At 46.7% G+C, this 26,052-nt stretch overlaps 1 protein-coding gene across 1 annotated transcript in view; it reads right to left on the bottom strand.

Annotated features, from left to right (window-relative positions):
- NPSR1 (neuropeptide S receptor 1) overlaps positions 1 to 26,052 on the bottom strand; it is a 1,037,222-nt gene that overhangs the window by 228,569 nt on the left and 782,601 nt on the right. Inside the window, exon 6 of the mRNA XM_075316580.1 lies at positions 14,628 to 14,704. Coding sequence (XP_075172695.1) covers positions 14,628 to 14,704 — 77 coding nt within the window. The remainder of the gene's footprint in view (positions 1 to 14,627; positions 14,705 to 26,052) is intronic.

Genomic DNA, 26,052 nt, shown 5'->3' with positions numbered 1-26,052 from the left:
GAACGCAGGCGCAAATACACTGCCAACACCCCACATGCCACAGTTCTAAATGCTAACATTTCGCGACTGCTTGCGCTGGAAATGTTGCCTTTTAGGCTGGTGGAGACAGAAGCATTCCGCGACCTGATGGCGGCAGCTGTCCCACGTTACTCGGTCCCCAGCCGCCACTATTTCTCCCGGTGTGCCGTCCCCGCGTTGCATAACCACGTGTCACAAAACATCACACGTGCCCTGAACAGCGCTGTTTCACCCAAAGTCCATCTAACCACAGACACGTGGACAAGTGCTTGTGGGCAAGGCCGCTACATCTCGTTGACGGCACACTGGGTTAATATTGTGGAAGCTGGGACCCAGTCTGAGCGAGGGACGGAACACGTCCTTCCCACACCAAGGTTTGCAGGCCCTACCTCAGTCAGTGTTTCACCCACACTCTACAGCTCCGGAATGTCATGCTCTTCAGCCTCCTCCTCCTCCTGCGCATCCTCATCCACTGTACCCTCCACACCAGTCCCAAGCTGGAAGCACTGCAGCACTGCCTCGGCGAAGCGGCAACAGGCTGTGCTGAAGCTAATCTGCATAGGTGACAAACCCCACAATGCAGAAGAGCTGTGGACAGCTCTGAAACAGCAGACAGATCACTGGCTCACACCTCTGAACCTAAAGCCAGGAAAGGTCGTGTGAGACAATGGCCGGAACCTGGTGGCGGCTTTGAGGCGAGGCCAGCTGACACATGTTCCATGCGTGGCCCATGTGCTCAACCTCGTGGTTCAGCGGTTTCTAAAGTCATACCCAGAGCTGTCTGATCTGCTGGTAAAAGTTCGCCGCCTGTCTGCACATTTTCCAAAGTCACCTACTGCTTCAGCCGGCCTTGCCGGCTTTCAGCGCAGTTTGCATCTTCCGGCTCACAGACTGGTGTGTGATGTCTCCACGCGTTAGAATTCAACTCTGCACATGTTGGTCAGGATATATGAGCAGAAGAGGGCAGTTGTTGAGTACCTGCATCACCTAAGCCGTCGGGAAATGGGTCAAACTCCACACATAACACCTGAGGAGTGGAGATGGATGTCCGACCTATGTACCATCCTCCAAAACTTTGAGTACTCCACCAAGATGGTGAGTGGTGATGACGCCATTATTAGCGTCACCATACCGCTACTCTGCCTTCTAAAACGGTCTCTGCTCAAAACCAAACATGATGCATTGCAGGCGGAGCGCGATGAGTTGCAGCAAGAAACAGTAGTGGGTGTGGGTGATAACACACAGCCCAGCCTCGTCTCATCACAACGTGCAGTGGAGGACTATGACGAGGAGGAGGATGAAGACATGGAGCAAATCTCCGGCCAAATTGAGGATATGACATGCACACCAGTCATATCCTCGGTTCAGCGTGGCTGGCCAGAGGACAGGGTAGATGAGGAGGAGGAGGAGGAGGAGGACAGCATGTTCAGTCAACGTGTTGGTCAGGCTACTGAAGTCCTGGCTGTTAAGAGTCTGGCGCACATGGCTGACTTTATGGTAAGCTGCCTGTCTCGTGACCCTCGCGTTAAGAACATCTTGGCCGACAATCATTACTGGTTGGTAACACTGTTAGACCCACGCTACAAGGAGAACTTTATGTCTCTTATTCCCGAGGCGGAGAGGTCAACCAAAATGCAGCAGTTCCGGAAGGCCATAGTCACGGAAGTAGGCAAAGTATTCCCCTCACAAAACGCTAGCGGCATAGGTCAGGAATCAGTGGACAACCAATGCGTACAGCCGAGAGAGGCACAAGTCCAATCCGCCAGAGATAGGGGAACAGTCTTTAAGATGTGGGACAGTTTTCTCAGCCCCTCACGTACCACAGCCCCTGAGGTGCGGGGTAGTGCCACAAGAAATCCTAAGTTTGCCCAGATGCTCAAGGAGTACCTTGCAGATCGAACAACTGTACGCCGACATTCCTCTGTGCCTTACAATTATTGGGTATCCAAGGTGGACACGTGGCATGAATTGGCTCTCTACGCCTTGGAAGTCCTGGCCTGCCCTGCCGCTAGCGTTTTGTCAGAGGGTGTTTTTAGTGCCGCAGGTGGAATCATTACAGATAAACGCACCCGCCTGTCAACTGAAAATGCTGACAGGCTGACTCTGATCAAGATGAACAAGGGTTGGATTGGGCCAGACTTCACCACACCACCAGCAAATGAGAGCGGAATTTAAAGTTTGTAACGGGAATTTGCCATGTACCTCCAGTCACCCATGGGTACACACTTCTGGACTTTGGATAATCGCTGGACTGCTCCTCCTTCTCCTCATGCGCCACAATGATGACCGTTACAAGAGTTAGGCCTTTGTTTCAGGTATACCCCCAGTGGTAAATTTTTTCGCCCATTCTTTGCAGAATGGACATTACAACGACAGGAGACCCGCTCCTTTGCAATGGGAACAATGTTTTGAGGCCCTCATGCACGTCTCTATGCAGGGACAACGTGGAGCCTCCCAATTTTTGGCTGCCCTGCCAAAGGGCTATACTATAAAAGACCCACTTCCTTCCAATGGGCACTTCAGGTTAACAGGCCCTCATGCACGTCTCTATCCAGGGACAACGTGGAGCCTCCCAATTTTTGGCTGCCCTGCCAAAGGGCTATACTACAAAAGACCCACTTCCTTCCAATGGGCACTTCAGGTTAACAGGCCCTCATGCACGTCTCTATCCAGGGACAACGTGGAGCCTCCCAATTTTTGGCTGCCCTGCCAAAGGGCTATACTACAAAAGACCCACTTCCTTCCAATGGGCACTTCAGGTTTACAGGCCCTCATGCACGTCTCTATCCAGGGACAATGTGGAGCCTCCCAATTTTTGGCTGCCCTGCCTAAGGGCTATACTACAAAACACCCACTTCCTTCCAATGGGCACTTCAGGTTTACAGGCCCTCATGCACGTCTCTATCCAGGGACAACGTGGAGCCTCCCAATTTTTGGCTCCCCTGCCTAAGGGCTATACTACAATAGACCCACTTCCTTCCAATGGGCACTTAATGTTTTGAGGCCCTCATGCACGTCTCTATCCAGGGACAACGTGGAGCCTCCCAATTTTTGGCTGCCCTGCCAAAGGGCTATACTACAATAGACCCACTTCCTTCCAATGGGCACTTCAGGTTTACAGGCCCTCATGCACGTCTATATCCAGGGACAACGTGGAGCCTCCCAATTTTTGGCTGCCCTGCCAAAGGGCTATACTACAATAGACCCACTTCCTTCCAATGGGCACTTCAGGTTTACAGGCCCTCATGCACGTCTCTATCCAGGGACAACGTGGAGCCTCCCAATTTTTTGCTGCCCTGCCTAAGGGCTATACTATAATACACCCACTTCCTGACAATGGACACTTAATGTTTTGAGGCCCTCATGCACGTCTCTATCCAGGGACAACGTGGAGCCTCCCAATTTTTGGCTGCCCTGCCAAAGGGCTATACTACAAAAGACCCACTTCCTTCCAATGGGCACTTCAGGTTTACAGGCCCTCATGCACGTCTCTATCCAGGGACAACGTGGAGCCTCCCAATTTTTGGCTGCCCTGCCTAAGGGCTATACTACAATAGACCCACTTCCTTCCAATGGGCACTTCAGGTTAACAGGCCCTCATGCACGTCTCTATCCAGGGACAACGTGGAGCCTCCCAATTTTTGGCTGCCCTGCCTAAGGGCTATACTACAATAGACCCACTTCCTTCCAATGGGCACTTCAGGTTAACAGGCCCTCATGCACGTCTCTATCCAGGGACAACGTGGAGCCTCCCAATTTTTGGCTGCCCTGCCAAAGGGCTATACTACAATAGACATACTTCCTTCCAATGGGCACTTCAGGTTTACAGGCCCTCATGCACGTCTCTATCCAGGGACAACGTGGAGCCTCCCAATTTTTGGCTGCCCTGCCAAAGGGCTATACTACAATAGACCCACTTCCTTCCAATGGGCACTTAATGTTTTGAGGCCCTCATGCACGTCTCTATCCAGGGACAACGTGGAGCCTCCCAATTTTTGGCTGCCCTGCCAAAGGGCTATACTACAAAAGACCCACTTCCTTCCAATGGGCACTTCAGGTTAACAGGCCCTCATGCACGTCTCTATCCAGGGACAACGTGGAGCCTCCCAATTTTTGGCTGCCCTGCCTAAGGGCTATACTACAAAAGACCCACTTCCTTCCAATGGGCACTTCAGGTTTACAGGCCCTCATGCACGTCTCTATCCAGGGACAATGTGGAGCCTCCCAATTTTTGGCTGCCCTGCCAAAGGGCTATACTACAATAGACCCACTTCCTTCCAATGGGCACTTCAGGTTTACAGGCCCTCATGCACGTCTGTATGCAGGGTCATTGGTGAACCTCAAAATTTTGGACTGCCCTGGCAAAGGAAAATACTACAAAGACTCAGTTCCTCAAAATGGGCACATTAGACTCAGAGGCCTTTATGTACGTCTCTTCTCAGGGACATCGGAGTGCCACACAATGTTTTACGTAAAATCTTTCATGTATTGATCTCAAAAAGTAACATACATTAGCTCTATCTCACTATTGGGTATGTGCCCTTAACATTTCCGCCATGAAAAATCATTTTGGTGTCATTTTGGAAGGTTTTCTGGTGAGTCCGTAAAAATGGCGTAAAACGCGGACAAAATTGTTCACAGCTGTGACTTTTGAGTGATAAATGCTTCAAGGGGTCTTCCCCATGTTGTTGCCATGTCATTTGAGCACTCTTCGGAGACTTTTGTGCCATTTTTAGGGTTTCTACATGCTGCCGGTGGTCATTTCACAAAAATACTCGGGTCTCCCATAGGATAACATTGGGCTCCTTGCTCGGGCCGAGTACACGAGTATCTTGGGAGGCTCGGCCCGAGCTTCGAGCACCCGAGCTTTTTAGTACTCGCTCATCACTAGTAGTTTGCTCTCAAGCATATACAGCTTGGAGTAGGACAACATGTATAAAAATGATCATGTGATCAAAATACTCATTTGCCTAATGATTCTGTACACAGTGTACTGTACCCTATATCTGTGGGTTATCATTGTTACAGGACATGACAGATTCCCTTTAAAACTAATGGAGCAGGTCAAGAAAGATTGAAATTAATTGAATGATTGATGTATCCCACTTATTGCTCATAGTAAGACTGGACCACTGGGAAACTCAAGAATCCTTCAGTGGAGCACGTCCTATTTTTCAGAACTAGGGATGGGTGAATCCGAACTGTAAAAAGTTCGGAGTTCATACCAAACACATAGTGTTCGTGCACAAGGTCCCAAACACGAGCTTTCTAGTTCATTTCTAGTTTGGGTCCAGGGGCTGTAAAAAAAAAACCTTCTGACGTAGTCCAAAGGCGAGCATCTGTTCAGCTCTGCTACATCTGTGCAAGGAGACAAACACAGGTCTGCTCACACAGACGAACAGGCACAGTCAGCTGTGCCCTCAGGTAATCTCCACTGACTACAGGACCAGTGGCGTACCGTCCATAGAGGCAGACCACGCCACTGCTACGGGGCCTGTGAGGTGGAGGGGCCCGGAGGCAGCTGCCCGCTGTTTGTACATTTTCACTTTCTCTTTCATTGCCCCGTGGCATCACCAAGCAGCTGATTAAGACCCCTGGGTACCCGCACTGATTCTATGGCTGCAGGCTGGCTGCAATGCAGAGATGCAGTCTCACTCCACACTGTGCGCGGCCTGCGCTGAAGAGGAGGGAGTGGCCAGGCAGCTTCCTCTTCCAGTCAGAGAGCAGTGAGAGATGCCAGGAGAAAAACAGCTAATCAGGAGAGGGGGCGGGGCTTCTTCAGTACAGCGCGGGAGAAACAAAGATGAACAGGAAAACAGAGTAGAGACCATAGAAAAGAGAGAAGATCAAACAAAGCATTAAAAACAGTGAGAAACAGAGAACAGAAGGAATTGAAAGAGAAAGGAGAGGAGGAGACGCCAGGAGGACTGACAGGAAGTGCAGCAGTGAGGCCAGAGTCACTGACCATCTCTCACATCATCACAGGAGCAGGTATTATAATGTACAAATGTCTGCCTGTAACTACAGAAACTGCCCTGTGCTGTAACATTACACTGTGTGAGTGTGTGTGTGTGTGTTGCTCCTGAGCTGTGCCGTATGTGTGTGTGTGTGGGGGGGGGCTGCCTGTGGCTGTGTGTGTGGCTTTGTGTGTGTGTGGCTGTGTGTGTGTGGATGTGTGTGTGTGTGGCTGTGTGTGTGTGTGGCTGTGTGTGTGTGGCTGTGTGTGTGTGTGGCTGTGGCTTTGTGTGTGGCTGTGGCTTTGTGTGTGTGTGTGTGGCTGTGTGTGTTGTGGCTGTGTGTGTGTGTGTGTGTGTGTGTGTGGCTGTGTGTGGGTGGCTGTGTGTGTGTGTGTGTGACTGTGGCTGTGTGTGTATGTGTGTGTGTGTGGCTGTGTGTGTGGCTGTGGCTGTGTGTTTGTGGCTATGGCTGTGTGTGTGGCTGTGGCTTTGTGTGTGTGGCTGTGGCTTTGTGTGTGGCTGTGTATTTGGCTGTGTGTGTGGCTGTGTGTGTGGTTGTGGCTTTGTGTGTGGCTGTGGCTTTGTGTGCGGCTGTGTGTGTGTGGCTGTGTGTGTGTGGCTGTGTGTGTGGCTGTGGCTGTGTGTGTGGCTGTGTGTGTGGCTGTGGCTGTGTGTGTGCATGGCTGTGTGTGTGTGGCTGTGGCTGTGTGTGTGGCTGTGTGTGTGTGTGTGTGTGTATGTGTGTGTGTGGCTGTGTGTGTGTGGCTGTGTGTGTGTGGCTGTGTGTGTGGCTGTGTGTGTATGTGTGTGTGTGTGTGGCTGCGTGTGTGGCTGTGGCTTTGTGTATGTAGCTGCGTGTGTGTGGCTGTGTGTGTGTGGCTGTGTGTGTGTGTCTGCGTGTGTATGGCTGTGTGTGTTGTGACTGCGTGTGTTGTGGCTGTGTGTGTATTATCCCTGTACTTTGTAGAGTTTTACTGTATTTCCTAATGCTATAAAGGGGATCATAATTGTTACCATTAAATGGGGGAGACAGATGTGAAAATGTATATTGTGTGTAGTGAGGGGCACGAAGAAGGACATTGCTACATTAGGCCAAGTTCACATATTGCAGATTTTTTTGGGGATTTGCGGTGTGAACCCACTTGTCTTGGTGCAGTGGGCTCTTCTCAGTGACAGAACGGTGATTATATCCAGACTCTATGTGGTGATATTTGGACATGGAGTGGCGGCATTATTTTGCAATGTATTATTGGCCTTGGTATGGTGGCTGTTGTTTAGTAACACTGTGTAGTATGTATTGTTTCTAACTATAGCCTGCCAGCAGTATCGTGTATGTCACCCTCAGTAACGTGTGCCGGCCCCCAGTAGCATGTATGATGATTATTATGTTATTATTTTGTTGTATTTTTTTTAATTTCTTTTTATTGGGGGGGGGGCCCATTCAGACTTTTGCTATGGGGCCCCATGATTTCTATGTACTACCCTGTACAGGACCTTCCATGATGGCATAGCCATGTGACCAATCTGGTGTAAATGTTGTTACCTCATAGGTTACAGGACCTTCCATGACATCATAGCCATGTGACCAGTCTGGTGTGAAGTTACTGCAACACTACTGAAAGTGAGCGCTTGTCGGTGGTGAAAGCGATAACGTCAGCTTTGCCCTCGATTAAATCCGACTCTGTCATTTGCGCTCTCACTGCCGACAAATGCTCACTTTACGGCAGTGTTGCAGTGACGTCAGTAAGGGTTACCTAGGCGCACAACTGACCGGCCTCAGCTGTGCACGGGTGAATTCTCTGACAGCTCTCAGTTGAGCCTGTGTGAGCAGACCTGTGTTTGTCTCCTCACACAGAGGTAGCAGTGCTGAAGATGCTCGACCACCTTTGGACTACGTCAGACTTTTTTTTGGGGATATTAAAGATGGAGTCCTAAATGTATTCTGTTTTATTTCTATTAAAATATTTTTTTTCTGTGTTTTATTTTACTGTAAAAGTAACAGAGAATCACAGACATTGTCACAGAGTGGGCATCTGTGATTGGATGCTGGAGTAACCATCTAGAATGTATGGGCAGATTCCAGGTTACTCTAACAGCCAATCACAGACGCCCATACTGCGTGACAGCATCTGTGATTAGCTGTTGGGTCCTTCACACATATAGTAGTGTAAAAAATAAATAATATGATGTAGCATTCTGCGGTACTTTTGATTCTCAGATGGGAGCGCTATGGGTGGACTGTATATGAGATGGGAGCCCTAAGCGGGGACTGTATATGAGATGGGAGCCCTATGGGGGGCTGTATACAGTATGTGGTTGTGAGGGGGCTCTAGGACCCGGAAGCACCATGTGACCGGTGACGTTGCCCATTCACATGGTGCTGTTTAAGGTCCTGCTCCAGGTGCTGTGCTGCATAAATGCAGAAATACGCAGCATGTGAACGCACCTTTTTCTTTAAAACAACTAATCTTTCGAATTTATTCCAGTTATAATTTATTAGTTTGCATTCTTATTTACATTTAGAAGACATCGAGGCTCCCTAAATGGATATAAGAAACTGGTTCCAAGAAGGTAAGTTAAGTAATTTCTGTAGGAAATGAAATTGAGAAGAAGCAACCCAGCCTAGAGACATTTAACCATAAATTCCATGTTTTCCAATAGGTCTATAATAGTGATCACTGATGAGTGAGTGTAATCATTACTATTCGCTATTCGCATTATTCGTTTTTCGGCCAGCAAATAGTTAAAATTTTCGTTTCATTCACCTTTTCCTTTCTAATATTTTACAACCTGAACGACCATGGCTTGCCCACCCCTAATTTTGATTCTGGGTACGCCCATGTACTGCATATAGAGGAGCTGTAGTGACAGCATAGTGTATATACAGTAGGAAGCAACGGGACATCATGCTGTATATTGGGAGCTATCATACTGCATATAGGGAGCTGTAGAAGAATCATACTGCAAGTCTTTTGAATATCAACTAAAGGGTACTTTACACGCTGCGATATCGGTACCGATATTGCTAGCGACCGTACCCGCCCCCGTCGGTTGTGCGTCACGGGCAAATCGCTGCCTGTGGCGCACAACATCGCTAGGACCCGTCACACGGACTTACCTTCTCTGCGACGTCGCTCTGGCCAGCGAACCGCCTTCTTTCTAAGGGGGCGGTTCGTGCGGCATCACAGTGACGTCACACGGCAGCCATCCAATAGCAGAGGAAGGGCAGAGATGAGCGTCCGGAACATGCCACCCACCTCCTTCCTTCCTCATTGCCGGTGGACGCAGGTAAGGAGATGTTCGTCGTTCCTGCGGTGTCACACGTAGTGATGTGTGCTGCCGCAGGAACGACGAACAACATCGTACCTGCAGCAGCAACGATATTTGGGAAAGCAGCGACGTGTCAACGAGCAACGATTTTTCACGTTTTTGCGCTCGTTGATCGTTGCTCCTTGGTGTCACACGCTGCAATGTCGCTAACGGCGCCGGATGTGCGTCACTAACGACGTGACCCCGACGATATATCGTTAGCGATTTGGCAGAGTGTAAAGCACCCTTAAGAAATGAGTGTACTACATTGATTCAATGATTACTCACATTGAGTGTTTACATGAATCCAATGATTCAAAATATATCTAAAAATTGGCTATGAAATATATCAATCAATATAGTGTTACAGGACAAAATAAATAAATAAACATATGATGGTAGATTAGAGGGAGGATGACTTCCCTAAATATGATAAATATTCCTAATATACAGATTTCCTGCAACAATAGTAATATATCACCACTAACACAGGTATATATGTAGGGAAAAAAAGTGCTTAGAGTATAAAATAGTAATTCATAGAAAATTGCTTGAATTGACAATGAAAAATGCATTTAACACTATATGAAAATATCCAATAAAGTGTTCTAATAAGTACGCAAAAAGTGACTGCAAACTGCAAAAGAAGTCCTACATATATGTTGCATACAATGGCATAAATTACTGTCTCCCTCATACGCTTATAATGAATTAGCCCTTAAACATAAGTGACCACACAGTTACAAAATAAACAAATATAAACATAATAAGGCTATGTTCACATAGGGAGTTTTTAGTGCGTCTTTTTCCTGACCAAAACGTGATCTTGTGGTAGAAGTCTTCTGTGGGTCTCCTGGTAGTTTTCTACATTTTTGGTATGGTTTTTGGCCATGCTTTTACGGATTTTTTTACACCATTTTTTGCACTTCTGTGATGTCCGGACTAAAGGCTACTTTACACGCTGCGATATCGGTCCCGATATCGCTAGCGTGGGTACCCGCCCCCATCTGTTGTGCGACACGGGCAAATCGCTGCCCGTGCCGCACAACATTGCACAGAGCCGTCACACATACTTACCTGCCCGGCGACGTCGCTGTGACCGGCGAACCGCCTCCTTTCTAAGGGGGCGGTCCGTGCGGCGTCACAGCGACGTCACTGAGCGGCCGCTCAATAGAAGCGGAGGGGCGGAGATGAGTGGCCGGAACATCCTGCCCACCTCCTTCCTTCCTCATAGTGGCCGGGAGGCAGGTAAGGAGAGGTTCCTCGTTCCTGCGGCGTCACACATAGCGATGTGTGCTGCCGCAGGAGCGACGAACTACATCGTTACTGCTGCAGTAACGATAATCAAGAATGGACCCCCATGTCACCGATGAGCGATTTTGCACGTTTTTGCAATGATGCAAAATCGCTCATCGGTGTCACACGCAGCAACATCGCTAATGCGGCCGGATGTGCGTCACAAATTCCGTGACCCCAACGACTCCGCATAAACGGTGTCGCAGCGTGTAAAGCCTCCTTTAGTCCAGACTTGAGGTTCAAAAGTACCCGAGTGCCGGGCCTGGGCCAGGATTGACCTCCATCCGTCACTCGGGTAAAAAAAAAAAAAAAGTAAAGCAAGCGCGCTATACTTTATCGGTCTCCAGCATCGCTGTACCTGCTTGGTAAATGCTAGAGTGTACGGGTTCCTTCCAGGTATGACGTCATTTCCACACGCTTCTATCACATGGGGGTGCAGAGGGGGGCAAAGCCCCCCTTGCATGTTTATAGTGGAAGGGAGAAACCATTGCCAAGCTCAGTAACCTTGCCGGTCATGCCCACTAACCTGGAAGAAGCCCGTACATTCTAGGCTCAACCATACCTGCTCCCGTGGCCCCTCCTACTTCTGGCCGAAGCCCATCCTACTTCTGGGGCCACTCATTAGCCTAATGCATGAATACTGCTTTCTTCGCCCATCGGCATCTGTGTTTGGTAGCAACCAGACGCGCCCCCACCCTGTGTGTCAGCATCTGACTGCAACCAATGACAGACCCGATCTGCGTTTCTATCATATAGTAGAAAATAAATAAATAAAAAAATTGATGTAGGGTCCCCCCATATGATACCCAGCACAGATAAAGCACTTGACAATAGTCTGCAGCACCCAGCCGTGTACCTATCTTAGCTGTGTATAAAAATAAGAGGGGCCCCATGCTGTTGCTTTATTATTTAAATAAATCATTTTTAAAAAAAAGCTTGCGGTATCCTCAATTTTTATACCCAGCCAAGATAAAGCCCGGCAGCTGGGGGGAGACCCAGCCTAAAAATAGCAGCCTGCAACTGCCCAGGATTGTCTCATCCATTAGATGTGACAATCCCAGCACTTTTCCCTGCTCTTCCCAATTTCTCTGGTGTTGTAGCAATCAAGGTAATATCAGGGGTTAATCGCAGCTCACAGCTGCAACTAAGCCGTAGATTAGTAATGGCAGGCATCTTTTAGATACCCCCATTACTAATGTGTAATAAGAGAAAAGAAATAAACACAAACACCAAAAAAATCCCTTATTTGAAATAATATATTAAAAAACTACCCTGTTTGACCACTTTATTAACCCCATAAAAACCCCTGCAGATCCACTGTAATCCACACGAGGGAGGTCCCATGACGATTCAGCTGTGCTACATTTGAATCTCACATCGAGCACCATAGAACATGACTGCCCACTATGAGCTCCAGGGAGACAATGGATGAGCCACGTTTTTAGCAGTGATTTCGCTTAGGCTATTCGCAATCACAAATATCTGTGATTGGTTGCAATCAGACGCTGTCACACAGGTTGGGGGCACATCTGACTATAAGAAGCTGTGGGCGGGGAAAGCAGTACATATGCAATGAAGGTAATGAGCGGCAAGGGAAGGGAAGGAGCGGCCGTGGGAGCGTACAGCCGTGTCGGTGATTTGGTAAGTATAGCGTGTCTGTTCCAATGCCCTTATGCTTTTCATCACCATTTTTAAGTGCCAGCTTCTGGTCCACATAAGCTGTCATCTGGCCAGATACCCTGGATCAATTCCGAGCCGGAACAGGGTTTTTTGTTAACCCGGTTAGACCAGCTGATCCAGGGTATCTGTGAGTCCACCCGTCACTAGGGTGAAAAACCGTGGCAAAACCATTGAAAAAAATGGACATGTTCCTTCTTGTAATAAAAGCAGCAAAAACTACTGGGGAAAATCCATACTGTTCAACCAGCACATCTAGAAGTGCTGCAGCAACAACCAATGTTGCAGCCCACAACACAAGTCTCAGAGAGGGTTTCTACAGTTCCTTCCTCCTCCTAGCCAAACTACCAAATGATTGAAAATAACCGGCACCCTCTAGTGGAAGTAGAGGGTACTTATAGGATCTGGAAGTGGTCCCAACTGGAAACACCTGACCAGGAGTCAGGAGCTGCTGGAAGGAAAGCTGACATTAACCCTGTCCTCCCCAAAGGAAAAGGAATCCATTTAATAAACAGTGTCCCACAAGATAAAGTGAGGCTCAGACTTAGAACCTGTCACCAAAGTCTGCAACAGAGGAACGTCTGTGACACCATGGGTCTCCGAAGCCTGAAATACCAGCCCCCAGCTGTCGGCCTTATCATGGCTCAGTATCAAAATCGGGGGAAATCGCACGCCAATATTGAAATGCTTTATCTGTGCTAGGTATCGTAATATGGGGGACCCTACACACATTTTCATATATTTTTAGTTATTTTTACACCAATATAGACACACAGATAGCGTGTGTGATTCCAAGCAGTCAGACATACTATCACACAGCGTGGAGGCGAGATCTGACTGCAACCAATCACAGACACAGGGACTGCAGTAGGCAGGGGAAGGAATGAATATGTATTTTTCCTTTTTTTTTTTTTTTCTTAATTATCCGGATTGCCAAAATCTGGATAGTTACACAGGGTTCCGTGAAGACTCCATGCCCAGGGTCTGTGCACGGATACTAGGTATCCAGCACAGATCTCGGATTTTATAGTCCGGGTTCGCCTATAACTAGTTAAGATACTGAGCCTGAAGAAAATTAGCCCTAGTCCAAATAACAAAAAAACCCTTTATTGATAATATATTGGTTTTGCATAAATTAAAGTTGGGTCCTCAGAATCAAGTCCTTTGGTGGGTCCAATATTCTCCATTCCAACGCTGCTAACGTGACAAAGTTTGATATAATTTACCTACAAAATACATATAAATCTAAAAAAATATAGGTTTCACTAACTTGTAGCATGAGAACAAAGAAAACTTGAGGTTATAATGGGAATCAGTACTAGTAAAAGGTACTGAGCACATATAAATGTAATATTCCATCATTTTTATACAGCTTTAAAAATTCAGTCAAGCATTTATTTGGTCTTGACATTATGGGGTTATGTGCAAAGAAATCTCAGAAACAACTTGAATATTATGTATTTTAGGCCTGCGCCACACATCCGTGCCTCCGGCACGTGTTTGTCATTTTTTACACGTACCGGCGGCACGGAGACACTTTAACCAATGCTACCCTATTGTAGCAGGCACACACACGTAAAACCACACGGAACGTGTGTCCGTGTGCGTTTGTACGTGTGTGCGATTTTCAAAGCGCTGACATGTCAGTGTTTTCTCCGGCAGCACGGGTGTCACACGGCCCGCACACGTACTACACGGGTGTAGTGTGGATGCGGTCCCGTGTGACACGCGCCGGAGAAAACACACATGTCAGTGAAAAAAAAAAAAAACATTAACTCACCTTCTCCAGCCCTCCTGTCTCTGCCGCTGCTGCCTCTTGCTGCCGACCGCCGCTCATTATTCTCATTGAATATTCACTTCACTGCCTGGCAGCAGCAGCAGCGGGAGACGGGAGGGCTGGAGACCGAGGATCAGCACCATGGACAGCACCGCAGACGTCAGGAAGGACCAGGTGAGTATAATAATTACCGGTTCTATGTGTGCTATCGCGGATAGCACACATAGAACACACGTGTCACGCACGTACCAGAGACACGTACTTACCTGCACGCAACACGCAGGGAAAATACGTGTCTCTCGGCACGTGCGTGAAATTCACGTGAGTTTGGCAGAGGCCTTAGAGAGTAACGTAGCAAAATGTAGAAAATGTGAAGGGTTCTAAATCCACTGCACTGTTAGTGGAGTTGTGTGACATTAGAACAACAAGGCTAGAAGGGCTCTATTTAAGAAAGAAAGCAAGCACATCTATACTTACTCAACTCCTTTAATCAGTAGTAAGCAGAACATCCATTTATGTAATCAAAATCTAGTCATAGTGATTTTTATGATAAAACAATTTAGAAAACGGAAAACATAAGATGAAAGACTCACCAGTACAGTTGGAAATGATAACTGCGTGTGCCTTGCTCTTTGACCATATAGTTCTTATCACAATGAAATAAATGACACTGTTGAAAGATAATGTGAAAATATAAAAAAGAAAGCACAAAAAGCTGTAAAATAACATTGCTTTAACATTTTGGCACAACCTTTTGTAATATAAAACTTTTACTAAATATTCTGTTCAGTAAGAGCTCACTAGATACGCATGAACTGAATTCTATTACACAAGATGCCAGACAGAGGTTTCCGATCACTTTGCTATTCTCATTTATATAGACTTTTTCTATACAAAAAAAATATAAATTCCCATAGATTCCCACATTATCAACCTAATAGAGAATAAATCAGCTAAAAATAATGAATGTCGCCTCCTAGGTTAATCCTCCCTTCTACCCTCCCCCGTATTCTGCAGGTAAACCAGCAATACTCTTGTGAACAATTACTCAGATAACAGTCACTTGGAAAATCCTCAGCTGTCATTTTCTGACAGGTTTTCAATATATATTTTCATGATTGGGGTCATTAAAATTGCAAAACATTGTCTGCCAGATATAAAACATTATACGATACATGAAGTTATGCACATATAAACAGGAGACCTATAACATATAAAGGAATTCAACCAAAACATATACAGTAAATTGCTGTATGTTAGAATCTGTCCCAATTTAGTAATTAAATGTTTTTTTTTATAAATACACAGATTTACAGATGTAGCAAAGGTTATAATGACTAATAATATATATAATGCCTATACTATACTAGACTATAATGCCCATCATCTTGATAACTTAGCAAGGAAGGTTATCTCACTTAGGCTGGAGCCACACTTGGGTGTGACTTGTGTGAGGATCACTTTGCATTGCTCGGACTGGCCTATGGCTCTCCTGAAAGGAAAGTATCAGTTGCATGAAATACATGAAGCTGACATGCTCTGGTCAGGAGAGCAACCGGCCAGTCCGGGCGATGCAATCCTCGCGTGAGTCACATGCAAGTGTGACTCCTGCCTTAAAATAATTAAGAGAGGAAGGAAAGAAAGAAATTTGGACCCGGCACCAATTCCATTAAAAAAATGTATGGTCCTTTATTGGAAAAAAATTTTTGTTTTAAAAATCAGCCAAAAAGCGCCATATTCCATATGTTAGAAAAATTAAGATAGCTTAATACATCACAAAGCTTGAAAAAAATGTCAATTTAGGTTTTAAAGTACATTTTTTTGCATTGATATTCACTTGCTGTGTTATCGGAGTCATGATAACCTTTTTATATATGAAGGTATTTTTCTATTGAATTATTGCTGCCATTTTTCCAAGCACATTCTTATTATTTGTGAACTGCGAATTACTTTCTCAGCAGCCGATGCTTAATTTGTTTGTCCAGGTTGACAGAACGAATATCAGACACAGCTGGACTTCCTCATAGAGAAGGCAGAGAGGGTTCATTATCATCTCTGCCCTCCTGTTGTAATGAACATAAATCACCACATTGGTAGTGGAAAAGGGTAAGGTGCGGCCACACTCAACTGGTCCCTGTAGTGACTAAAAGTCCCTAGCCACACAACTAACAGCACAATCACAAACCTGTCTACCTAAAATACTGGCGAGGGTTTTTTGTGGCTTTGTAATTGTTTTAGTGGTAGGACATCTGTTTTAAGAGCATAAAAAATTGTAGTTTGAAAATTCCAAATCTGTTTACATTTTCATCAAAATTTTATTTTTTTCCTTAATAAATGCACATTATATTGACCTAAAAGTCCCCCCCCCCGAGATGATTGGCCTCCCTGGGATATCTGGCTTATGAATCTTGCGAAGCAGATAAAAAAATCCCATCCTAGGATTCTCAGGTATTAAGTCCAGAAGTTTTGTGGAATCTGTACACAGACATCTGATGACTCTTTTCAACTCCTTCATATATTTTGCGATTGGGTCATCATCCAGTCTGGTGTAGTTTCTGTGCTTCAGGACACAACATAAACCACATGAAAGTTGTCATATTAAAAGGCAACTTCAGATCACAGAATTATCAAAGGGTCTGGGAGTACAAATTCATTAGAATGTTTGATTCTGTCCACATGGGAATAAATTTGTCAGGAGGATTTATGACACACTACAAAATCTAAGGGGTCTGCTCCAGAGACTGTGAGGGCACCAGACCTCTGAACCTACATGGATATTGTGACAATAAAACTTTCAAACCACTAATCAAAGCTTATTAAGGATTAACTCTATAAGCTCAGTTTTTGTTTAAATGTCCTTTTATTATACCATCTCTCTGCTCTGTTTGTGTATATATTTGTGTTTCTTCAGATACTTTGTTATACCATGCCTGATGAAGAAACCTGAGAAGTCTCGAAAGCTTGCTTTGTAACATTATTTTATTTTAGTTAGCCATTAAAAGGTATCAGAACTACAAAATTATATTTTTGTTTCTCTCACTGAGAGCAATCAATCATTTTTCAACTGGCTAACACGGTACCCAAACTATATTCTTTTAACCAGAAACTGAAATGGACAATGCAGTGAAAATTGCAAATATTCCATTTTAGTTCCTAATACATTGAAGTGTCCTTTAAATTGTGCCTAGTTTGTGCTTCTGGAGACACACACATTCCATAAATTACTCCTCATTACAATAATGCCCATCGTGTGGACGCTAACTATGGTTTAGACACATTGTAGGCTTAGAAGGGAGGGAGTCAATAGGATAATGGAGTGCAGATTTAAATGGATTTCGATGTTGGGAGAGCAATAATGCTTTTCCAGAGCCTCAGTGCTACCAGTAAGGTGAACACCCCCTATATTTCTATTAAAGAGGTGACACTCAAGAGTGGGTTTTTTATGTGGGTTAACATAGCTTTAACTCCTTCCCGACCATGGACGGATCTTTCCGTCATGGTGCCCTGGGCCTTAAAGACCAAGGACGGAGCTTTCCGTCATGGCGTAATCGCGGCACCGGAGACTCCGGTGACTGCAATCGAATAACATAAACCGCAGATTCGGGGAGGAGGGGACCTGTACCTGACTTCAGGAGGGGTGGTGCCTCCTCCCCGGACCTACGGAGGCTGTGATTGGCTGACAAACGCCGCTCAACTAATCACAGCCACTGTAATGTTCCAGCCTTTTAAAATGACTGAAACATTGAAATCCAGCCCTGACCAGTGCAGCTGTAGCACTGGCCATTGGCTGGAGCTGTGTGACCTCACTGGATCACCCTCCCCCAGTTCCAGCAGCTCTGATTGGAGAGATCGGACTTGTGACTGATCTCTCCAATCACCATGGACCTGTTGCCGGTGACCGCCCCTGTCACTTGTCGTCCCTGCAGCACGCCAGCACAGTGAGTGTATACAGTGCAATGGCAGGGCGACAAGCTCCAGTCCGGGCGGTCTCATGCTGTTATGTGACTGGAGCATGGGACCCGGAAGTTGCCGCGCTGCCATTGCACTGTATGAAACCGGCGAAAAGCCTCCCGATCCGCCGCCGCCGCTGCCCTCCGCGATCTGCCACCTGTCTCCGTGATCTGCTGCCCGCACCCCCACCCCTCGTGATCTGCTACCCGCACCCCCACACCTCCCGATCCGCCGCTGCCCTCCGTGATCTGCCACCTGTCTCCGCGATCTGCTGCCCGCACCCCCACCCCTCGTGATCTGCTACCCCCACCCCCACACCTCCCGATCCGCCGCTGCCCTCCGCGATCTGCCACCTGTCTCCGCGATCTGCTGCCCGCACTCCGACCCCTCGTGATCTGCTACCCGCGCCCCCACACCTCCCAATCTGCCGCTGCCCTCCGCGATCTGCCACCTGTCTCCCCGATCTACTGCCCGCACCCCCACCCCTCGTGATCTGCTGCCCTCACCCCCACACCTCCCAATCCGCCGCCACTGCCGCTGCTCTCCGTGATCTGCCACCTGTCTCCCCGATCTGCTGCCTGCACCCCCACTCCTCGTGATCTGCTGCCCGCACCCCCACCCCCACACCTCCCGATCCGCTGCTGCCCTCCGCGATCTGCCACCTGTCTCCCCGATCTGCTGCCCGCACCCTCACCCCTCGTGATCTGCTGCCCGCACCCCCACCCCTCCCGATCCGCTGCTGCCCTCCTCCGTCTGCCACAGTGTCACCGCTCTCCCCGATCTGCTGCCCGACCCCTCTCCTCCGTTATGTGTTGCCCGGCCCCTCTCCTCCATTATGTGCTGCCCGGCCCCTCTCCTCCATTATGTGCTGCCCGGCCCCTCTCCTCCGTTATGTGCTGCGTGCCCCCTCACCTCCATTATGTGCTGCGCGCCCCCTCTCCTCCGTTATGTGCTGCGCGCCCCCTCTCCTCCGTTATGTGCTGCGCGCCCCCTCTCCTCCGTTATGTGCTGCGTGCCCCCTCTCCTCCGTTATGTGCTGCGCGCCCCCTCTCCTCCGTTATGTGCTGCGCGCCCCCTCTCCTCCGTTATGTGCTGCGCACCCCCTCTCCTCCGTTATTCGCTGCGCGCCCCCCTCCCCTCCGTTATGTGCTGCCCGCTGCTCCCCCTCGTGATCGGCTGGCGCCCCCTCCCCTCCGTGATGTGCTGCCCACTCCCCCCCCACCTCTCACCCCCGTGATTGGCTACCCGCCCCCTCCCCTGTTACCCCCGTGATGTGTGCTCCCTCCCCAGTCACCCCAGTGATGTGTGCTCCCTCCCCTGTCACCCCCGTGATGTGTGCTTTCTCCCCTATCACCCCCGTGATGTGTGCTCCCTCCCCTGTCACCCCCGTGATGTGTGCTCCCTCCCCTGTCACCCCCGTGATCTGTGCTCCCTCACCTGTCACCCCGTGATCTGCTGTCCACTCTCTCACCACCTCTCACACCCGTGATCTGTGCTCCCTCACCTCTCACCCCGTGATCTGTGCTCCCTCACCTCTCACCCCCATGATCTGTGCTCTGCTCACCTGTCTCCCCCGTGATCTGCACTGCGCTCCCTCTCCCACCTCTCACCCTCCCCGATCTGCTGCCTCCATTTCCTGTGATCCTGCTGTCTAGATCCATCCTGTAAGGTAACTATCCCCAATCTCACCTCCCACTCCCCTTCCCCCCTTCACCCCATCCACTGCGCCCTCTTCCATCCGCACCACCCTATCCCAGCCGCCTCCGTCTCACAATCACAGATGCTCCCTTTATATGCCGCTGCCCCCCCCATCTGCCGCCCCCATCTGCCGCTGTTCTGATCCATCCTGTAAGTATTGTTCGTGGCTCTTTTCTAACTATCCCCAATCGCATCTCCCACTCCCTCTCCCCCCCTCCACCCCCACCTGCTTGCCGCCAAGTGCTGATCAGCTACGTGATTGGCTGATCAGGTACGTAATTGTTGCTCTAGTTTTTGCTTTTTTTGTGCACCCCAAATAAAAAAAAAAAAGAAAACTTGAACAATTAGGTACCTGATCAGCAATCGTCCTGCAGTCGTACTCGACTTTGGACAGGACTTCTTTTTTCCATCCCACCTAGTCCCCCCCTTTTTTGCAGAACATTCATGCGTGCGCCCTGTTTTTTTTTCTATGCCATGGGGGGTCTAGTTTCCAAAATGGGGTCACATGTGGGGGATCTCTACTGTTTCGGCACCTCAGGGGGTCTCCAAACACAACATGGAATACGCTAATTATCCCAGACAATTTTGCGTTTGAAAAGTCAAATTACACTCCTGCATTCCGAGCCCTGCTGTGCGCCCAAACATTTGATTTCCACCACATATGAGGTATCTGTGTACTCAGGAGACATTGCACCATACATTTTATGGTGCAATTTTTCCTGATACTCTTGTGAAAAAAAAGCTACCTGGTTGAAGTAACAATTTTGTGGTAAAAACATTTTTTTTTATTTTCACGGCTCAACTCTATTACCTTTTGTGAAGCCCCCAGAGGATCAAAGTGCTCAATAAACATCTACATAAATTCCATGAGGGGTCTAGTTTCCAAAATGGGGTCACATGTGGGGGAGCTCCACTGTTTCGGCACCTCAGGGGCTCTCCAAACGCATTATGGTGCGGCTAACGATTCCAGCTAATTTTCTGTTCAAAAAGTCAAATGACGCTCCTTCCCTTTCCGAGTCCTGCCGTGCGCACAAACAGTGTTTTCTCGCCACATATGAGGTATCTGCGTGCTCAGAAGAAATTGCTCAACAAATTTTGGGGGTTCATTTAATCCTGCTACCCTTGTGAAATGCAATATTTGAGGCTAAATTAACATTTTTGTTGCAAAAAGTAAAATGTTCATTTTTTCCTTCCACATTGCTTTAGTTACTGTGAAGCACCAGAAGGGTTAATAACCTTCTTGAATGTGGTTTTGAGTAGCCTGAGGGGTGCCGTTTTTGGAATGGTGTCACTTTTGGGTGTTTTGTGTCATGTACACCTTTCAAAATAGCTTCAAATGTGATGTGGTCCCAAAAAAAGTGGCTTTGTAAATTTTCTTGTAAAAATGATAAATTGCTCATAAACTTTGAACCCCTATAACTTCCTTAATTTTTTTTTTTTCCCCAAATTGTTCTGAGGTAAGGTAGACATGTGTGAAATGTTATTTAATAATTATTTTGTGTCATATGTCTCGTTGGTTTTAGATTACAAAATTTTCAAAATTTTCGTGAAATTTCTGTTTTTTTCACAAAGAAATGCAAAAAATATCGGCCTAAATTTACCACTACCATGAAGCCCAATATGTCATGAAAAAACAATCTCAGAATCACCGGGATCCGTTGAAGCGTTCCAGAGTTATAACCTCATAAAGTGACACTGGTCAAAATTGCAAAAAATGGCCTGGTCTTTAGGGTCAAAATAGGCTTGGGGCTGAAGAAGGGGTTAATTGATGGCATTTTTGTGTACAGAACATTTTGGATCGGTTTACATTTATACTATGCTCTACGCTGAACAATTATATCAGGATTTCCTTCTAAATCTACAAAATATTTCATAACAACACAGCTCATGACCCTACGAACATTATCCTCACAGTGAAAAGGGTGGTGGCAACATTATGCTATGGCAGACCTGGGCAAGGGGCGGCCCGTGGGCCACATCCGGCCCGCCTGCTCTCTGTGACCGGCCCGCCCGTCTTCATCCGGTGCAGTGGAGCCGGGCTGCAGCGTGCCGAGCAGGGAGAGATCCTGTGCAGGTCCGCACAGTCAGTGCAGGCAGCGGAACGCAGGAGTCTTTCCTCTGTTCCCTGCCGGCACTAATTGTCAGTGACACGCGCGCGCTCTGACGTTGTCAGTACTGCACTGCGTGTGTCATTTCAAAAGTTCCCGCCTGGCAGGAGAAGAAGCAGCACAGCAGACAGAATAATTCATCTTGCAGGACCTGCGATGATGTCACGCCCATGTGACTGTGTGGGAGGAGACACGGGATGTCGGGCAGAAAGCAAAGATACTGAATCCTGAAGAAGATGTGGACACATGATAACTGGTAATGAGAAAAGAGGGGACATGAGAGGGAGGGGGGCTGCAGGGTGAGTGGCATATGAGGGAAGATGGAGTTGCAGGGTGAGTGGCATATGTGGGAAGATGGAGTTGCAGGATGAGTGGCATATGAGGGAAGATGGAATTGCAGGGTGAGTGCCATATGTGGGAAGATGGAGTTGCAGGGTGAGTGGCATATGTGGGAAGATGGAGCTGCAGGGTGAGTGGCATATGTGGGAAGATGGAGCTGCAGGGGGAGTGGCATATGTGGGAAGATGGAGTTGCAGGGTGAGTGGCATATGAGGGAAGATGGAATTGCAGGGTGAGTGGCATATGTGGGAAGATGGAGTTGCAGGGTGAGTGGCATATGTGGGAAGATGGAGCTGCAGGGTGAGTGGCATATGTGGGAAGATGGAGCTGCAGGGTGAGTGGCATATGAGGGAAGATGGAGTTGCAGGGTGAGTGGCATATGTGGGAAGATGGAGTTGCAGGGTGAGTGGCATATGTGGGAAGATGGAGTTGCAGGGTGAGTGGCATATGAGGGAAGATGGAGTTGCAGGGTGAGTGGCATATGAGGGAAGATGGAGTTGCAGGGTGAGTGGCATATGAGGGAAGATGGAGTTGCAGGGTGAGTGGCATATGTGGGAAGATGGAGTTGCAGGGTGAGTGGCATATGAGGAAAGATGGAGTTGCAGGGTGAGTGGCATATGTGGCAAGATGGAGTTGCAGGGTGAGTGGCATATGAGGGAAGGTGGAGTTGCAGGGTGAGTGGCATATGAGGGAAGATGGAGTTGCAGGATGAGTGCATATGAGGGAAGATGGAGTTGCAGGGTGAGTGGCATATGAGGGATGATGGAGTTGCAGGGTGAGTGGCATATGAGGGAAGATGGAGTTGCAGGGTGAGTGCATATGAGGGCTGCAGACTGACAGAAGGATGTGAAGGGATGCAGAGTGTTTGAGAGGGGTAAGTTGGGATACAGGCAGGGTGAGATATGTGGGCAGGGTGTGTGACATATGGGGGTGTAGTGTGTGTGATATGGGGGTGCAGGCTGTATGGGGAGCAGGGTGTGTGACATATGGGGGTGTAGTATATTACAGGTGTGCTATATGGAGGTGTAGTATATTACAGGTGTACTATATGGAGGTGTAGTATATTACAGGTGTGCTATATGGAGATGTATATTACAGGTGTGCTCGATGGAGGTGTAGTATATTACAGGTGTACTATATGGAGGTGTAGTATATTACAGGTGTGCTATATAGAGGTGTATATTACAGGTGTGCTATATGGAGGTGTAGTATATTACAGGTGTGCTATATGGAGGTGTAGTATATTACAGGTGTGCTATATAGGGGTGTAGTGATGTAGTATATTACAGGTGTAGTATATTACAGGTGTGCTATATAGGGGTGTAGTGATGTAGTATATTACAGGTGTGCTATATGGAGGTGTAGTATATTACAGGTGTGCTATATAGGGGTGTAGTGATGTAGTATATTACAGGTGTGCTATATGGAAGTGTAGTATATTACAGGTGTGCTATATAGGGGTGTAGTGATGTAGTATATTACAGGTGTGCTATATGGAGGTGTAGTATATTACAGGTGTGCTATATGGGGGTGTACTATATTACAGGTGTAGTATATGGGGTGTAGTGATGTAGTATATTACAGGTGTATATAGGGGTGTAGTGATGTAGTAAAGGTGTACTATATGGAGTTGTAGTATATTACAGGTGTGCTATATGGAGGTGTAGTATATTATAGGTGTACTATATTGGGGTGTACTATATTACAGGTGTAGTATATGGGGTGTAGGGATGTAGTATATTACAGGTGTACTATATGGAGGTGTAGTATATTACAGGTGTGCTATATGGAGGTGTATATTACAGGTGTGCTCTATGGAGGTGTAGTATATTACAGGTGTGCAATATGGAGGTGTAGTATATTACAGGTGTGCTATATGGAGGTGTAGTATATTATAGGTGTACTATATTTGGGTGTACTATATTACAGGTGTAGTATATGGGGTGTAGTGATGTAGTATATTACAGGTGTACTATATGGAGGTGTAGTATATTACAGGTGTGCTATATAGGGGTGTAGTGATGTAGTATATTACAGGTGTGCTATATGGAGGTGTAGTATATTACAGGTGTGCTATATGGAGGTGTAGTATATTACAGGTGTGCTATATGGGGGTGTACTATATTACAGGTGTAGTATATGGGGTGTAGTGATGTAGTATATTACAGGTGTATATAGGGGTGTAGTGATGTAGTATATTAAAGGTGTACTATATGGAGTTGTAGTATATTACAGGTGTGCTATATGGAGGTGTAGTATATTACAGGTGTACTATATTGGGGTGTACTATATTACAGGTGTAGTATATGGGGTGTAGTGATGTAGTATATTACAGGTGTACTATATGGAGGTGTAGTATATTACAGGTGTGCTATATGGAGGTGTAGTATATTGGAGGTGTAGTATATTGGAGGTGTAGTATATTACAGGTGTGCTATATGGAGGTGTAGCATATTGGAGGTGTACTATATTACAGGTGTAGTATATGGGGTGTAGTGATGTAGTATATTAAAGGTGTACTATATGGAGTTGTAGTATATTACAGGTGTGCTATATGGAGGTGTAGTATATTACAGGTGTACTATATTGGGGTGTACTATATTACAGGTGTAGTATATGGGGTGTAGTGATGTAGTATATTACAGGTGTACTATATGGAGGTGTAGTATATTACAGGTGTGCTATATGGAGGTGTAGTATATTGGAGGTGTAGTATATTGGAGGTGTAGTATATTACAGGTGTGCTATATGGAGGTGTAGCATATTGGAGGTGTACTATATTACAGGTGTAGTATATGGGGTGTACTGATGTAGTATATTAAAGGTGTACTATATGGAGGTGTAGTATATTACAGGTGTACTATATTGGGGTGTACTATATTACAGGTGTAGTATATGGGGTGTAGTGATGTAGTATATTACAGGTGTACTATATGGAGGTGTAGTATATTACAGGTGTGCTATATGGAGGTGTAGTATATTGGAGGTGTAGTATATTGGAGGTGTAGTATATTACAGGGGTGCTATATGGAGGTGTAGCATATTGGAGGTGTACTATATTACAGGTGTAGTATATGGGGTGTAGTGATGTAGTATATTACAGGTGTACTATATGGAGGTGTAGTATATTACAGGTGTGCTATATGGAGGTGTAGTATATTGGAGGTGTAGTATATTGGAGGTGTCGTATATTACAGGTGTGCTATATGGAGGTGTAGCATATTGGAGGTGTACTATATTACAGGTGTAGTATATAGGGTGTAGTGATGTAGTATATTAAAGGTGTACTATATGGAGTTGTAGTATATTACAGGTGTGCTATATGGAGGTGTAGTATATTACAGGTGTACTATATTGGGGTGTACTATAATACAGGTGTAGTTTATGGGGTGTAGTGATGTAGTATATTACAGGTGTACTATATGGAGGTGTAGTATATTACAGGTGTGCTATATGGAGGTGTAGTATATTGGAGGTGTAGTATATTGGAGGTGTAGTATATTACAGGTGTGCTATATGGAGGTGTAGCATATTGGAGGTGTACTATATTACAGGTGTAGTATATGGGGTGTAGTGATGTAGTATATTACAGGTGTACTATATGGAGGTGTAGTATATTACAGGTGTGCTATATGGAGGTGTAGTATATTGGAGGTGTAGTATATTGGAGGTGTACTATATTACAGGTGTGCTATATGGAGGTGTAGCATATTGGAGGTGTACTATATTACAGGTGTAGTATATGGGGTGTAGTGATGTAGTATATTACAGGTGTAGTATATAGGGGTGTAATGATATAGTATATCGGAGGTGTATTATATAGTGGTGTAGTATAATACAGGTGTATATGGGGGAGTAGTATATTACAGGTATATGGAGGGAGTGTAGTATAATACAGGTGTAGTATATAGGGGTGTAGTGG

This window comes from Anomaloglossus baeobatrachus, chromosome 6 (genome assembly GCF_048569485.1).
Source record: "Anomaloglossus baeobatrachus isolate aAnoBae1 chromosome 6, aAnoBae1.hap1, whole genome shotgun sequence".
Classification (NCBI taxonomy): domain Eukaryota; kingdom Metazoa; phylum Chordata; class Amphibia; order Anura; family Aromobatidae; genus Anomaloglossus; species Anomaloglossus baeobatrachus.
This window is presented reverse-complemented; position numbering and strand designations above follow the sequence as displayed.